The 17,503-nt window shown below is 39.3% G+C and overlaps 1 protein-coding gene across 9 annotated transcripts in view; it reads right to left on the bottom strand.

Annotated features, from left to right (window-relative positions):
* Positions 1-17,503, bottom strand: part of RHOT1 (ras homolog family member T1) — a 62,119-nt gene that overhangs the window by 44,144 nt on the left and 472 nt on the right. For 8 of the 9 annotated variants that reach the window (XR_009347838.1, XR_009347837.1, XM_059147650.1 and 5 more), the window contains exon 2: positions 1,259-1,317. Coding sequence is in view for 7 of the 9 variants with exons in the window: in XM_059147650.1 (XP_059003633.1) it covers positions 1,259-1,317 (59 nt within the window). In the remaining 2 variants the exon portion in view is untranslated. The remainder of the gene's footprint in view (positions 1-1,258; positions 1,318-17,503) is intronic. The other variant, XM_059147651.1, reaches the window with a different exon arrangement.

Below are 17,503 nucleotides of genomic sequence, written 5' to 3' on the forward strand. Positions count from 1 at the left end.
CATTCCATTTTTTTGATGCTTAAGATACTCTACAAATGAGGAGCTATGTTAATCCAAAGCAATTCTCAAATAAAACAATAAATTATCAAAACTGATTTCTTCTAGAAGATAACTGATTGGCTACATGAGCCTTATTAAATGACTCCATTTTTAAAGGAAGACTATGATTTTTTAAAATCAATTAAAAACCTCTTATCCATACCCAAGAGGACTATGCTAAAATGACAATTCTAAACTCAGTTAAATGATCATAGAAAACTTTTAGGTATTATACTCCAAGTGATCAGATGATGATGATACACTTCATTCCACAAATTAAGTAATTACTTATTTCAGTATCTTATTTAAAGGGGGGGAAACAAAAGAAACAACGAATGGTCATAATGGCATTTGTAACTGATGAAAACACTACCATATAATATACCGAATTCCTGTCTAAACAATGAGATTATACATATTCCTAACTAAACAAGAGGAAAGAAAAAGGAAATGCAAACTGTGGGACTAATAATACTAACTACGTGAAGAGAATAAATAGTATTCATTCCATTTGCATCAATCCCATTCCCCAAAACAGAATTCTAACTTTACATAAGGCCTAAGCCAACAGTCCCTCATTCTGGAACACAAATTTATTGCAATAATCATAAAATCACCTTACTCTACTATCATTAACCTTACCTCCTTTGAGACACACAACAATCCTTTCAGTGGTGTTATGAATTAGTTTCTTCATTTGTAAAATGATGTAATGGATAATATGAAAGGTTCTCAGATATGTGGTCGGAATCCTAGGGGTACTAATGCCTCAAAGACCAGGGAGTGTCAGATGGAAGGCAGGTGGGGAGCCAGCTAGACATTTCACCCTTATTTCAACTAAAGGATACTCGCCTATTTTATATTTTGGGGTTATGAATAACATTTTGTTTTTAGGAAACGATTAACAGCTTAGATGATCTGTAATAGCCCTTCCAGCTCCCATTTTACAGATGGGACAACTAAGGCACAGAGATGACAAATGTCCTAGCCAAGATCCAAAGGAGGAAAAGGAAAGGACTTAGTGAACCCAGATCTGGTTTGATTCTTGCTCCTGCGCTACATTTCAGGGATACCCTGTGTAAACTAATATGAGCCCTTTTATAGTCACAGCTGTCAGAAAGGAAACACCTGCCAAAAAAGTGCAGAACTTATTTCACTTCAACTCAATTTTGATAAATTAAAAAGATTTCAAATGTAGAAAAGACATAAAAATGTTTACCTCTTCTGGGAATTCTTCACTGACCAGAGACATAATCAGTGATGTCTTCCCAACTCTAGCTGTGAAAACAAACATCATTATTTTAATAATAAAATGCCCAGATTCTCCATAAGCTCAAATTCAACAACAGAGCAGAGTCTGTTATTCATTAGCTAAAATCAGAGGCATCCAACTCACCCAGTTTTAGTACAATGCTTAAAATTTATCTTTTTTTCTGTTTTGGAAAGTTACACGTGCCCATTGTTTAAAACTAAAAAATTACCAAAATATATAAAAGCAAAAATCTTCCCCCAAATCCCTTTCTACCAGTTTCGTATATGAAGTCTCCCAGATTTTTTCCTTACTTATGCTATTATAATAATTCACCACACAGTTTACAAGTAGAATCGCAGCATTCATACTATTTTACAATCTTCCCTTATTGTTTAATTATGTACTTGGGTAGCATTCCACGTCCATATGTAAAAATTTCCTGAGATGAGTGAAGGTACAGTTATTATGTAATAAACACAGAGTTTTATTGGGGATGATGAAAGAGTTTTAGATGGAAAAAATGCTGATGATTACACAACACTGTGAATGTATTTAATGTCCCTTAACCATACTCTCAAAAATGGTTAAAACGTCAAACCATATTCCTTAAATATTTTATCACAATTTTTAAAAATAGCAGCAGGAAATCCATTTTACATTAATATAAAAGATCTCTTACATTATTTCTTGACAGTTGTATAAGAATCCATCATAAGACATGTCCTAATTTATTAATGCAGTCTTCTAACGATGAGCACTGTTCAAGTTTTTGCCTTTATAAACAATGCTGCAATGAATATTTCTACAGGGTAAATTCCTAGAAGTGAACTCGTTAGCATGCATAATTTTCATTTTTAATAACTATTGTTAAATCACCTCTAAAAAAGAACAAGCTAACTTACATCCTCACCAAGAGAAAATAAGGGTGTCTGCTTTGGACATCCGTACATTCTTTTTTTAGGTTATCATATAGAAAAACTTAGTGAGAGCAAAAGTAGCTTTCCTGTTATATTTTCTAACCTAGCAAGATTTTTTTTCTCTAGAAAGATTTTTAATGCACAAACTTAAAAATCTTCATTTTCATTTGGAAATTTCATTTCCATTCCCATCACTTTCTGATCATATACATTCAACTGCATCAACTAAATCCTTTTGTGATTCTAGAGGAAAACAATCCACCCGCCTATTAATCTCTGCCATAACGGCAAATTAGTTTCCAAAGGTAAAGCCTAAATATTAAAGAACTGGAAAATTTTAAAGTGAAGAAAAGTCACATTCCTTTTTTAAAATGATGACTAAAAGAAACAGTGATGAAAACCACAAGTCAAGTCTCCGGAAAAATAATGAATGGCTTGAAAAAGAAAACAAAGAGTGTGGGCCAAAACCACGTAAAAGGTATGCTGCAAACAAGTGTTGATAGGGGAAACTCAGAGTAGACTGAGCGACAGGTATCTTATAGCTCCGATTTCTGAGGATCTTTTCAGTTTACTCGTGTTTGAAGGCTTGGGCCTTTTTCAAGTAGCTGACTATAAGATAACACTTCTCTGAGTTCCAACCATGTCAGGTGAATCCAGAGTCCATCTCAAAGTACCACTAGAATACAGTTATCAATGTCAGCTTATCCAGCCCCCTGCAAAATTCAGATGAAGAACCTGGGACCCAGAAAGAGCGATTTCTCAAGGGCTCACAAAAAAAAATGAGTTGCAGACTTAAGAAAATAACCCATCTTTCTGATGGCTAAGCCAGTGTTCTCTTTCCTGCAACATACTTTAAAAAAAATATTAAGACATGGGGTGCCTGGGTGGCTCAGTCTATTAGGTGTCAGCCTTTGGCTCTGGTCACGATCAGGGTCCTGGGATCAAGTCCCGCATCAGGTTCCCTGCTCAGCAGCGAGGCTGCTTCTCCCTCTCCCTATGCCTCCTGCTCCCTCTTGCACACTTGCTCGCTCTTTTTCTTTCTCCCAAATAAATAAAATCTTAAAAAAAAATAAAATAATACAGAAAAGGAATGATAGCCCCTAAAGTCAGCAAGCACTACATACACAAAAACTATATAAATTAATTAAAATATTCACTGATTCACTGGTGACTAATCCAGCTCTGGTTCCACTTTTTTTTTTTTTTTAATTTATTTTGAGAAAGTATCAACTTTCAGAAACATTGCAAAAATAGTACAAAGGAGTCATATCTATTCTTTAACCAAATCCCCCAAATGTTAACATTATATTATCATTCCTTTCCTCTCCCTCCCCCTACTCTTTTTAAACCATTTAAGAGTAAGTTGTAGATGCCTCTTAACCCTTAAGCACCTTAAGTTATGTATTTCCTAAAAACGAGATCATTCTCTTCCATAACCACGGTGTACTGTCAAGATCAGGAAATTAACACTAACAGTGCTATTATCTACTCTGTCGACCTTATTTCACATCTCACCATTTGTCCCATTACCATCTCTTATAGAAAAGAAAAATCTTTTTCTTCCCCCAGGATCTAATGTTGCATTTGGTCGTCATGTTTCCTTAGTCTTTAGTCTGGAAGAGTTCCTCTTTTTATCTTTCATGGCCTCAGCATTAAAAAAAAAAAAGTCATTTAATTTGTAGACTCTCTCTCAATTGGGTTTGTATGATGTTATCTCATAATTTCAGGTTTTGCATTCTGCAAAGGAACATTCCAGAAATGATACTGTATCCCTCAAAGTGCATCACAGTAGAAAGGAGACTATGTCAATTTGTCCCACTAATGGTGATGTTAATTTTCATCACTTGGAGGATGTGGTGTCTGCAGGTTATTATCATTCCCTTTATAATTGATAAGTATCCTGTGAGACTACAAGCCACTATAGTCAACTGTAAGTTGAGACTATGTGAATACTGTTTCTCATCAAACTTTCACCTACTGGTTTTAGCAGCCATTCATGTCTTGTGTTGCTTGTTCTGTCTTGTGTTGCTTTAGTGGTGGTTATGTGGTGGTGTTTCTATCAGTCCTTCTACATTACTTTGCATTCTGCTTTAAGCAAAAACTCCCTTCTGATTCATATCAGCACGGTCTCATGGATTCCTACACTATTCTATGCGTTATGATCCACTACTGTCATTATTTAGAGGCTCAAATTGTTCCATTTTACTCCGAAAAAATGACATTTATACAGGTATAAATCAGAATTACTATATGACCTCATTTTATAAAAAATATGTATTCACACTGGAAAAAAAAAACAACCCTGAAGGATCTATACACCAAAGCAGTCATCTCTGAAGTAAACGTAATTGCAACTTTCTTTGTGCTTTTGTACTTCTGCATCTTTTCCCAATTTTCTACAACAAATATAAACAATTTTTGCTCCTAGAAAATGTTAACAATTACTATTTTAAAAGTCACTATTTAGTAGTAAAAACTGGCATGTTCTAAATTTATAGATGGCAGGGTGTCTGGGTGGCTCAGTCAGTTAAGCATCCAACTCTTGATCTGAGCTCAGGTCTTGATCTCAGGGTTGTGAGTTCAAGCCCTACACAGGGCTCCACAGTGGGCGTGGAGCCTACTTAATATTTTTTTTTTTTACAAAGGGCACCTAAAATTTACCTAAAGAATGGCAAGTTAAATGCATTATTTCACTCCTTCAAGAAATATCTCTTGAGGACTTCTATAGGCGAGGCACTATTTCTGGTGCTGGGGATACACCTGATCAAGGCACTAGTTCTTCCTTATTTTTAAATTCATGGAGATTATATACCAACAGATTTATGAGATTTTCACCAAAAAAGAATATTCTTTCTACATATCAGGACATAAAGCAAAAACTCAAAAACTGGCCATGCTTGATTTACCCTTCCTCTGTACTGAGCATTCGAATTCTGTCAAATTTTCCTCTGAAATTTTTAATATTAATTCCTTTCTCTCTGTTCCCACCTTTCTGTAATTAGGATATTTTCTATCCCTTCCTCCAACCTCTCCTCTTATTAAAATCCATCAGAATACAAATGGCAACCCCTCTCTCTTAGACATCTTTTCATTTTCTAACTCATCTGATCAAAAGCCTTGACTCTCAATTACCTACCACATCAAGGTGAAACATTCTGCTGGCCTTTAAAAATCATGCATAATTTAATGCCACCTCATCTATCTAATCTCATTTCCCACTATTTCCACATGCATGGTTTGCTCAAATAAGGCCATTCTGCTCTGTGTAAGCACAAACAGGCTATTATGGATCTTGCCTCCTCACATGGTTTTCTTCATCTAACACATCGTTCCCTCTCCCTCCTCTGCTTTTCCAAATGTTAACCATCTCTCAAGCGCAGCACAAACTCTACCTCTTCCCTAAAGACATCCCAGGGCGAATGCAGCCCTCCCTTTCCTTCTTTGGGCTACTTCTGTGCCACATAACTGAACACTAAACTGTTACGAATACAACGTACATACTTAACATGTCTGCATCTACAGTACCGTAATAATCAAATATTTGATAATGAACTGAATTTTCTAATTTTATATGAGTGGGAGAAAGACCTCTAGCACAGCAGCCAGACTGAATTATCTGACTTTCTCCTTGCCCAAGTACAACAGCATTGCTATCATTTCAGCCCTGCCATTTAGGAAATTAAGTTCTACCTCGTGGAGCTTCTGGAACTATCCCATTCAAAGTTTTTCTTAACAGCAGCTGAAGAGCTATGAACAGTAGGGTAACTTCTGAGGAAAAAAAATATATTCTAAAATTACTAAATTCTAAGTAATTCTAAAATTACTCTGTGCAATTAATGTTGAAATTGCCAATAATATTAAAGGAGGGCATGATGTAATAAAGAATCCATCTGATCTTTGTCCCCACCCAGTTCCTGGCACAGAGCTTCAAAATCCCTTGGAAGTTCCTAGGTGATAGGAGTATCTTTTGTTACAGTCTCTTTCAACAAACTTGAGTTTATCTTGATTAGACAGGAGGGCCTAGAGAGCTTTAGGATGGGGACTCGTTGTCACAAAAACCAACCATGCAATCAGTGGGTTGGAACTTTCAGCCCCACCCCAAAACGCAGCAGCTGGTAGGGTGAAGGCAAGAGTGAGCCCACAGATTTAATCAATCATGTCTACATAATGAACCCCCATTAAAAAAAAAACAAACTCTGGACATCAAAGCTCAGGGGAGCCTCCTAGTTGGTGAACATAATGATGAACCAGGAAGGTGGCACACTCTGACTCCATGAGGACAGATGCTCCCATGCTCAGGATCCTATGAGACCTTGCCCTACATACCTCTTAATCTGGCTGTTCATTTGTGTAAATGTAAATATAGCACTTTCCTAAGTTCTGTGAGTTGTTCTAGTGAATTATCAAACCTAAGGGGGTTGCAGGAAGCTCCAAACTTGTAGTCAGCCAAGAAGTGTGGGTAATCTAGGGACCCCAGTTGTAGGTGGGGTCTAAAGTAAGGGTAGGGACACCTGGGTGGCTCAGTCAGTTAAGCATCTGCCTTTGGCTCAGGTCATGATCTCAGGGTCCTGGGATCGAGCCCCACATCCGTCTCCCTGCTCTGCAGAAAGCCTGCTTCTCCCTCTCCCTTTGCCTGCCGCTCCCTCTGCTTGTGCTGTCAAGTAAGTAAATACAATCTTCAAAAAAAATAATAAAGTAAGGGTAATCTTGTTGGGGACCTTGGACTTTAACTTGTAGGATCTGATGCTAACTCAGGGTAGTGTCAAAATTGAACTGAATTGTAGAACACTCAGAAAATTGTCAGAATGAAAAGGACATGACAGTTTGGTATTTATGAGAAGTAGAGATGGCTCAAAAACTGAGAAACACTGCAACAGACCTTCTATCCAAGAGTACAAGTTCTATTCTGGCATATTTGCTCATGTCTGGACAAACTAGGGGAAAAAACCACCGGAAGATCATACAGACAGTATTAACTTACGGTTTTACATGACCCATCTTCCCTGTGCAGACTCCTACCAATTCATTTGCTCAGTATTCACATGACTGTCTTCCAAATGCAAAGTTTAAACTTACATACTCTGTGGGATGCTATGGAAAATGTATTAAACAAGATAGATAAAACTGCTATGAAAGAGGTAGGGATCAAGTGCTATGCTCAATTGTGCTTGAAAAAAAGGAAAGGGGGCAGGGAAAGGTGGGAAGAGAAAGGGATATTTTCTGCTCTAAATATAGCAGAAAATAAAAAAGCTCATAAAAGCAGCATATAGTTTGTTCTCAAGGAGGAAAAACTGAGTAATGAACTAAGACACGTAGGTTCTAAAGACAGTACTATGCGTGTATAACATCTAGGCAAACATCCAGCATATCACCACTGATCTCCTGAAGGACTTCCTAGACCTCCTTGATGAAAACTTTACTTTTCCTACCAGCTACTGAGTGTCTGGAAAGACTAAGGAACAAGAATTTCATTATCACCCACAGGAAATTCCACAAGGACAGAGAATGTGTCTTTCTTGCTCATTACTGAATCTTAGCTCCTAGCAAATGCTCTTAGTAAATGCAACTTACAGCTTAGTGGTTAAGAGCACAGATTTGAAATTTAGGAAAGTGGGGCACCTGGGTGGCTCAATCATTAAGTGTCTGCCTTTGGCACAGGTGCGATCCCAGGATCCTAGGATCGAGCCCCAGGGCATCTAACACATCGTTCCCTCTCCCTCCTCTGTGGGAAGCCTGCTTCTCCCTCTCCCTCGCCTTCTCCCCTGCTTGTGTTTCCTTTCTCGCTGTCTCTTTCTGTCAAATAAATAAATAAAATCTTAAAAAAAAAAAATTTAGGAACGTGGTTGTTTACTTTTGAGAGAAAGAGAAGGAAATACAAGGGGCTTCAACTGATTGGTAATGTCTTCTTTAAGTGATGGGTATTTGTTATATTATACTTTACACCTTTGATATAAATATTTCACCAAAAAAAGGGGGAAAAAAATAAAAGCTTTGGAATCAGCCAAAACTAGACAGAAATCTTAGTCCCAGCGGTTACTGGCTGTTTCCCCAGGCAAGTCGTCAAGCCTCAGTTTACTCATCTATATAATGCTAAACAGCTGCTGGTGAGTTGGTAAGAGGGTTAATTACAATGACAGATACATAATGCTCAGCACAACACCTGGCAAACATTAAATACACAAATGGCATTTGTCGTGATAATCATGATCACAGTTTATATTAAAGGAGTTAAGTGAGCACTAGAATGGGCCAGATAACTTGGATTTGGGAATCAGCTTTCTAATTAGCAGTATAACCTTGAGTTATCACTGACTCTCTCTGGGCCCCAATTTTCTCATCAGTTTAAAAAAAAAAAAAGACTAGATGCTATCAATGCTTATATGCTCTGTGATTAATCTACACTATCATGTAGCACACCTTAGAAGACTGGCCTATAACAGATGAAAAAAGTGCACATTACATGTACCTTACAGTGATGTACCTTAGAGTACCCCAACAATGGCAGACAGATCCCCAAACTGTATCTGTTATCTATTTCGTGTATGGGAAAGTGATTTGTCAGGAACTTTCACCTAGCTATAAGAACAAGGTAGGACTCTCCAGGGCAATATGGGATCCAGAAATTTCTAGAACTTGCTGACTAACAATCAGCATTTCGTAACTTTTTTCCTTAAGTAACTCCTTTCAGCGTGGCCTTATTTAGGGTCCCAGAAACCCCAACCCTTCAGCTAGCTCAAGGTAACATTCATCTCCAAATCCACAGCAGTCCATTCTAATTACTGATTATGCACATGATTACGCACAGTGGAGGCCAAACAGTTAACCTTAAAATGAACCAAACTACTGCCTTATTGCAGCTTCAGAAAACCTAGAACTTGGACCTCCCGCCTATTTTTTACTCTTGGCAACTGAAGCTGCTGCCGAGCAAGAAGAATGCATTTGGGAAAGAGCCCTAATAAAGTTCCTTGCAAAGAGTGGTGATGTCTGATTTAAGGCAACACACAGCAGGGCTGACTGTGGGTCACCTGACAGGAGGTTGCCTCTGCTTTGAGTCCAGTGAAGTCCACCAGGCCCTGTACTATACAATATTTTAGTAAGTAATAAAACTCCAAGTACTAAAAACAACAAACCTTCCAGAAGAGCCAATGCTTGTACAATTCCTGTCACCTTTGAACTTCTGGGTCTTTCTCACCCGCGTAGAGATGTCTTTTTTTTCCTAGTGTCTCCAAAAACCCACAGCTAACACCAGCACAGATGTTCCCAGAAACTGTTCCATTTCTGCAGAGCTCTTACATCTCTACATTCTTATCGTTGATCAACTATGTTAAGAATGGGAAAAATGAATCAGATGCTCAATAACTCAGATGCTTCTTGATACTTGCTTGGTCCTTGAGAAATCCGTCTGTGTTGATACCTTTCAGACCTTGATTCCTCTCACAATCCCCTTTTTAGAATTACTTTTTAAATTTTTTATCAGATTTTATTTATTTGAGAGGGGGAGAGAGAGAGAGAGAAAGAGAGCATGAGCAGGGAGAGGGAGAAGCAGGCTTCCCGCTGAGCAGGGAGCCCAAGGTGGGGTTGGATCTCAGGACCCTGGGATCACGACCTGGGGTGAAGGCAGATGCTTAATGACTGAGCCAGTGGCCCCTAGAATTACCATTTTAAAATTTTGCTTGTATCCCACCACTCCAAAACCCTCACCAGTTTCAGAAGAAACCTTTTAATCCACAACTGGAAATGTTCAACAAAAACAAAACAAAAACAAAAAACAAACTTTTAATCCACAACTGGGAATGTTCAACAAAAATGATCAAAATGAAGTCAAACACCAACATTAAAAGGCCTACTAATTTCCAAGAAAACTAAAGACTTACTGCTCCTTACTCACAACCACACAGGCCTTCAACAGGCATTCCAGGTTACTTTTAAAGTCCCCTCCCTCACCACAACTCTTCCATGTCATCCATTCTTCCTAATCTCTCTGATTAAAACTCAAGAGAACAACCTTTTTCCTGGCCATTGTCCCTGTCTGCTTTTCCCATGGACCCCTTACTTTCCCAGGGATAGTTTCAGAAGGGAAAGACCAACATTCTGAGGACATTCTGATTTCTTGACCACTCTCAACAAGGCAACTCTGGCCACCGATGCAGCAGCAGGCTCCGGCCCAAGTACAAACCTGCCACCAGCTCCATTCCAACAGGGCAGGCCTCAGGGACAGAGGAGGAAAACCCCCGGCAGGACGGCCGGAGAAAAGGGCACCACAACTACAACAATTAAAGAGCTTTACTTACGCTTGATCATACAGACATACAGATGGTGACGCCAAACATGAGAATCATTCAATTTGAGCTTTTTTTTTTTTTTTTAAGATTTTATTCATTTGAAAGAGATCATAAGCAGGCAGAGAGGCAGGCAGAGAGAGAGGGGGAAGCACGCTCCCTGCCGAGCAGAGAACCTGTACAGGGCTCGATCCCAGGACCCTGGGATCATGACCCGAGTCGAAGGCAGAAGCTTAAACCCACCGAGCTACCCAGGTGCCCCCAATTTGAGCTCTTTTTATGGATACTACCACTTAGAGTGTGGTACTTTTATTTATTTACTCATTTATATTCTGCCTCACCTGTTAAAAAAAAATCCGAGGCGGTTTAGTACTCCCTGTAATATAACAATTCCATCTACTTTCTGAAGTAACTGTATAGTAGGCTTTTTAAAAATCAAAGAACAGGAATCTCTCCCACATAAAAATCCAAGGGGGATTTCCTCTTTTTAAAAAAAGTTGAAAATTAGAGCAAGAGAGACAAATTACAGTGAACTTGGGGAGAAAATGAGTACATTTTCATTAGTATCATTTTGGGTTTCCTTTTGGAAGAGCAGTAAGATGATAGGTACTTTAATAAAAGATTGGCAGATGTGATTCAGTTAAGAAAGGCTTCGGTGAATCTAAACTAGAGCTTTTTGGTTCCTTTAAGGCCTAACCACCTTACCCTGAATGAGACCATAAAAGAAATAGGAAAGCAGCAGGTTTAAAATTACAATAGGCCACTAATTTTAGACTAATTTTAACTGAGAAACAAATAAGCACCTTAAAAACAATGAAAACATTTTAGAATATTAAATTTAAAAAACTATTTGAACAAGCCTACAATCCAAAAGGCCCCTCAACAATGGCAGATCTGAGTATAAAGACTACGTATTTTCAACAGCTTCAAAAATAATTTCCATAGGGGTGCCTGGGTGGCTCAGTGGGTTAAAGCCTCTGCCTTCGGCTCAGGTCATGATCCCAGGGTTCTGGGATCAAGCCCTCGTTGGGCTCTCTGCTTGGCGGGGAGCCTGCTTCCTCCTCTCTCTCTGCCTGCCTCTCTGCCTATTTGTGATCTCTGTCAAATAAATAAATAAAATCTTAAAAAAAAAATAATAATATCCATAAAGGAACAAACTTCTCTCATTACTGTACCCATTAAATTTTATATTTAATACAAATACCATATATACTTACATAATTTTATAACAAATAATTTATTAATAAAATATATGTAAAATATAATTGAAAGATATTTAACAAAAATATTAATATGGAGAACAAAAAATTATTGTTAGCCAGCCACCTAACATTCTCTACTTCCTCTCTTTTGCCTGAGAAACACTGAAGTAATCTCTAAAAACAAAAGGCACGGTCACAATTATCCCCAGAGACGGAAGGCCTCCTGATCGGTTCAACACAACATTCCCCAGCGCTGCCGGAGACTCCATGCTTCTAAGTAGGTCATCCACGGGAAACACAACTCATCACTATAGAACAAATTATCGAGATTCATCCAGGCTAAAAATTTCTTTGTCTTTTCATCACATCTTTTGAACATCTAGTTCTAAATGACAGCAAATTCCTAATATTCATGAAGCGGAAATAACATTTTTTGGTTTAATTACCATCTTACCAGCCATATTGGCTATTTTTCTTGTTAACAAACACCCCGTGTTTCAAGTGGTAAAGGGACCTACTCCTCATTTTTATCTGCTGCTCCTTACGTAGCCTTGTCGGCTCTTCCTAAATTTCGTAATTAGAATATACAGGGATGAGGAGGGTGACTATGGAGTTTCCCAGTTATTTTAACTGGGAAACTTTACCATTTGGGGCAATAGCTGGGTACTGTTCCAAAGGAAAATTTCATTGACCACATGCAAACTATTTGGGCTGCAGGAGAAAAAAACGTCACGGTCCATCCCTGTCCTTTGCACTAGATCAACCCTAGTGCTCAACCAGTGCCAGAGAAACAAAAAGACAGATGTGTGATACACATGCAAGAATGACATAGAACAAACTTCCTAAGAACAAAGAGACTCTTCAGACTAGGCCTGAACATCCTTGGTCACAAACTGTCACCCAGGTAACTAAACACAGTATAATTGAAACTGGAGGATTTAACAAAGACCAGAATGGAAAGCAATATGGCTTTAAAGGGACTGCAGAGGGGCGCCTGGGTGGCTCAGTGGGTTAAAACCTCTGTCTTCGGCTCAGGTCATGATCCCAGGGTCTGCGGATAGAGCCCTGCACGGGGCTCTCCGCTCAGCGGGGTGCCTGCTCCGTCCCCACTTGTGATCTCTGTCAAACAAATATATAAAATATTTTTTAAAAAATAAATAAATAGGGGCGCCTGGGTGGCTCAGTGGGTTAAGCCGCTGCCTTCCGCTCAGGTCATGATCTCGGGGTGCTGGGATCGAGTCCCGCATCCGGCTCTCTGCTCAGCAGGGAGCCTGCTTCCTCCTCTCTCTGCCTGCCTCTCTGCCTACTTGTGATCTCTGTCAAATAAAAAACAAAATCTTTAAAAATAAATAAATAAAGGGAGTGCAGAAAGTTTTTTTCCTAACAACATAAATGCTAGATTACTGACGTTTCTTTGATTCTTTTTTATTTTATTTAAAGATTTTTATTTATTTGACAGAGATCACAAGTAGGCAGAGGCAGGCAGAGAGGAAGGGAAGCGGGCTAAGGACCTGGAACAAGACACTGGACGAACGCTGCCCTCAAATGCTAATAGTAACCACACATCAGACTGGATTTAAGAAAGGAGAATGGTCAAATGTTCATGACTAAGAGGACTGGTTTGGAAAACAAGGAAAGGCTAAATAAATGGAACTAACTTGAACTCATTCATTCTTCCAAAAGCTACAGATGACCTGGAGCACCTGGATAGCTCAGCAGGTTAAGTGTCCCACTCTTGATTTTGGCTCAAGTCATGATCTCAGGGTAATGAGATTAAGCCCCAAAACCAACTCTGCACTGAGCATGGAGCCTGGTTGGGATTCTCTCTCTCTGCATCAGCACCCCTCCCTCCCAGTTCGCTTACACACACTCTCTCTCTCTCTCAAAAAAAAAAAAAAAAAAACTACAGGTGATCTTTGAACACCACAGAGATTAAAGGCACCAACCAACTCCCCATATCCCCAGCAGTCCCAAATCCTCAGACTTTATTCTAAGTCAAATTAGAAATCATCAAAGAATTTTAAAAACGGGTAACAGGATCTGAGATATTTTTTAAAGATGACTCTGCCTGTTACATAGAGAATAGATGGAATTAGAAGAAGGGAGACCAGTTAAGGAGAGAGATTATAAAAGCCTAGGCTAGAGCCAATTGAAGCCTGAGCAAGTTTGGCTTGAACTAGTTTCAATGATAAACTAATCAGTTAGACATATTGTGTTAAGAGCCACCAGATTCAGGGAGCCTGGGTGCCTCAGTGGATTAAGCCTCTGCCTTCAGCTCAGGTCATGATCTCAGGGTCCTGGGATGAAGACCCGCCTCTGCTCAGCAGGGAGCCTGCTTCCTGTTGGCCACCCCCCCTCTCTGCCTACTTGTGATCTCTCTCTCTGTCAAATAAATAAACAAAATCTTAAAAAAAAAAGCCATCAGATTCATTTTAAAAGAGTGTAAAAGTTCCATTTTCTTAATGATTTTGACCAGTAAAGACAAACATATCTCAATTTAAAAACAAGACTTCACTAAAACTAGATCTTGTGTACTTTTTTTTTTTTTGACAGGCAGAGATCACAAGCAGGCAGAGAGGCAGGCAGAGAGAGGAGGAAGCAGGCTTCCTGCTGAGCAGAGAGCCCGATATGGGGCTCCATCCCAGGACCCTGGGATCATGACCTGAGCTGAAAGCATAGGCTTTAACCCACTGAGCCACCCAGGCGCCCCAGATCTTGTGTACTTTTAATGTAGCTACATGATTTAGACAAAAGGCCATTGAGGTTCTTGCTAATTTTATTGCAAAAAAGACAACTGTTAAGCATAGTTATACAAATCTAGCTAAATACAAATGCTGGCCAAAGAATCTGAGCATGAAAAATCATAACCTGAAGAACTAAGTTTTGCATGGTTGTATTTTTAATGATTTAAAAATTTTGTTTTGTTTAAAGAATGGCAACTGACTTTTAACGTGGCCTGAATGGACCTTATAATGTTCAATATTATTAAGATAAGGTGCAGAGGGGTGCCTGGGTGGCTCAGTGGATTAAGCCTCTGCCTTCAGCTCAGGTCATGATCTCAGGATCCTGGGATCAGCCCCGCATTGGGCTCTCTGCTCAGCGGGGAGCCTGCTTCCCCCCCCCCCCCCCCCGCCCCGGCCTCTCTCTGCTTGCCTCTCTGCCTACTTGTGATCTCTATCAAATAAATAAATACAAATCTTTAAAAAAAATAAAAGATAAGGTGCAGATATTTAAAACACTTTGGATTTCTCCGCAAATAAATACCTTAAAATTTATAGACAATCTAAATTCTTTGACCTGAAAACTAAAGAGACAGTAAGCAATTAGTAGGCATTTAAGCCTGGATGGATCAGAATCCAGGTTCTGGATGGGCCAAGAAAAGATTCATTTCATCTCCAGAGTACAGGATAGGTTCAGCCGACAGAATGTTGAAACCATTTACAACTCTTTGGGACCTTCAGGGAATGAAGCTGCTGCTGTGTGGTTCAGGGACAGTAACAGCAGTAAAATGTACTGAAGCGACAGAGAAGGAACAGACTTTACAACAATATCAGAGTTGAAGCTCCTTTCCGCCCCCCCCATTCCCCTTAACCATCTTAAAATGACAACTAAATTACTACCACTTTTACCTTAAAAAGTGGGCTTCCTGATAAATCCATGTGTTAGACCAGTTTATATTTTTGTATTTATTAAAATAGTCTTGGTCACATTTATATTTACTCAGCATTTAAGGTGGTATTTGACAGCTAGGCTAATAGCTGTCAAATATTTACATTAAATCCTGTAATGCTTCAAACATTCCCCCCCAAAATATACCTTTTAATTTAATTAAAATTACATATTTCATATTAAGTCGAATTCTGAAGTTTTTTTTTTTTTGGACAGAGATCACAAGTAGGCAGAGAGGCAGGCAGAGAGAGAGAGAGAGGAGAAAGCAGGCTCCCTGCTGAGCAGAGAGGACTTCGGGGCTCAATCCCAGGACCCTGGGATCATGACCTGAGCCAAAGGCAGAGGCTTTAATCCACTGAGCCACCCACGTGCCCCTAATTCTGAAGTTTTAAATGGGAAAAAAAATTATACATATGGTAACTTGCCTAAAGCTTTTTGGTACAAACCTTTTCAAGAAAAATCTCTTTCTTGAAAACTAAAGCTTTTAGGTCAGGTTCTCCCTATGACCAAAAAACTCATGCATGCACACTTTTCTTAACTCTCCTATTTGCTTTCATACCTGCAGAACATGGCTTTTTAATTTTTTTTAACAAATTTTGAGTTCTTTTTATGTATTTCTAAATAATACTGTAAACACTTTCTTTTAAATGCCCTAAGGCCGGACAATATATCTTACATACATAGAGCATTTCTATTGAGATGTTTTACAGACTAATTATTTGTAATTGCTTCCCATATTCCAAAATAAAACCAAAACATAGGGTTTTTGCTTTCAGAAAATTAGTATTACAATTACTGTACTATAAAGCTATTTTATGACACAGTTAAGGATCAGCTTTTTAAGTGGCTCATCCACTCACGTTCCCTATGTTATTCCAAATGCATCAGGTATGAATCATACGTTAAGTAACACCCTCCTGAACTTTGTCAAGGAAATCCATGCAAAATTCAGATTAAGATATAGTTACAAATAAAGACTAAATTTCACAACTGGCAAACCAAAAAGTAAACTGTTATCAGGCCAAGCTTCCTTCCAAATTCTGGTTTTTTGTTTTTTTTTTTAAGATTTTATTTATTTATTTGTCAGAGAGAGAGAGCAAGCACAGGCAGACAGAGAGGCAGGCAGAGTCAGAGGGAGAAGCAGGCTCCCTACAGAGCAAGGAGCCCGATGTGGGACTCGATCCCAGGACTCTGGGATCATAACCTGAGCCGAAGGCAGCTGCTTAACCAACTGAGCCACCCAGGCGTCCCCCAAATTCTGGTTTTAAAGACTTCTCCAAACAGCAGGTGAACAGAGATTTCAATGACTATCAAAGAACACTCCAGAAGAGGGTAAAAATGTGTTAGCTTTCTTCCTTGGGAGTGCACCACAGTGACCTGGAGAAGCTACTCTAGGATGAAATGGGGTTTGAAACAGAATGCTTCAAAAACATCAATGGCAGAGCATTAACTAATGTACAAACAAGCAATTCAGTCCTCCCAGCCCACTTTCCTATTTTAGTCCTACCAAATGAGTCATGTAACTAGCCAACTGCTATCAAGAAGTCCCTGTTGTTCTGTCCCCAAGTCAGTGAACGGAAGGCCTTTCTCCTTTATTTTATCTTCAAAAGGTGAAATCTAAGAATTTCTAGGGGGTCTTATGTCTATGTGTCAGTTTGGGTCTCCTGTGTGCCTGTTACTTACAAATTACCAAGTAGCTATCCAATAAGTACTGTTTAAGGGGGGGAGGGGAAGGGAGAGGGGACGACTAGGCTTTTTGGTGACAATAATTCTCTCAACTAAAGGAGCCTCCCCCAAATAATTATTCACTCACTGAGCGCTTGTGTACCTTGAAGCTGAGAGTAAATTTGGTGGTGGTGGGGGGGGGGAATATCGAGGATAGCGGGAGTTATTCCAATGCAAAGTGCAAGGAACGCCGAAAACGCTCCATACCTTGAGGTGAATGTCTAGAGGGTGAGAAGATTGCGAGCATCAAACAAAACAACAAAAAAACAAAACAAACAAACAAACAAAAACCCCAAACCCAGAACCCTGACCTTGCCGGCAAGTCGAACAGTTCTGCACCCCTCCCCCTAGCTTCCCCAGGAGCCGGTTCACGCTATCCCAATTGGTCAGCCGGCCTCTATCAGCACCTGCCTGGCAGTG

The sequence above is a fragment of the Mustela lutreola genome, chromosome 15 (genome assembly GCF_030435805.1).
Source record: "Mustela lutreola isolate mMusLut2 chromosome 15, mMusLut2.pri, whole genome shotgun sequence".
In the NCBI taxonomy this organism is placed as follows: Eukaryota; Metazoa; Chordata; class Mammalia; order Carnivora; family Mustelidae; genus Mustela; species Mustela lutreola.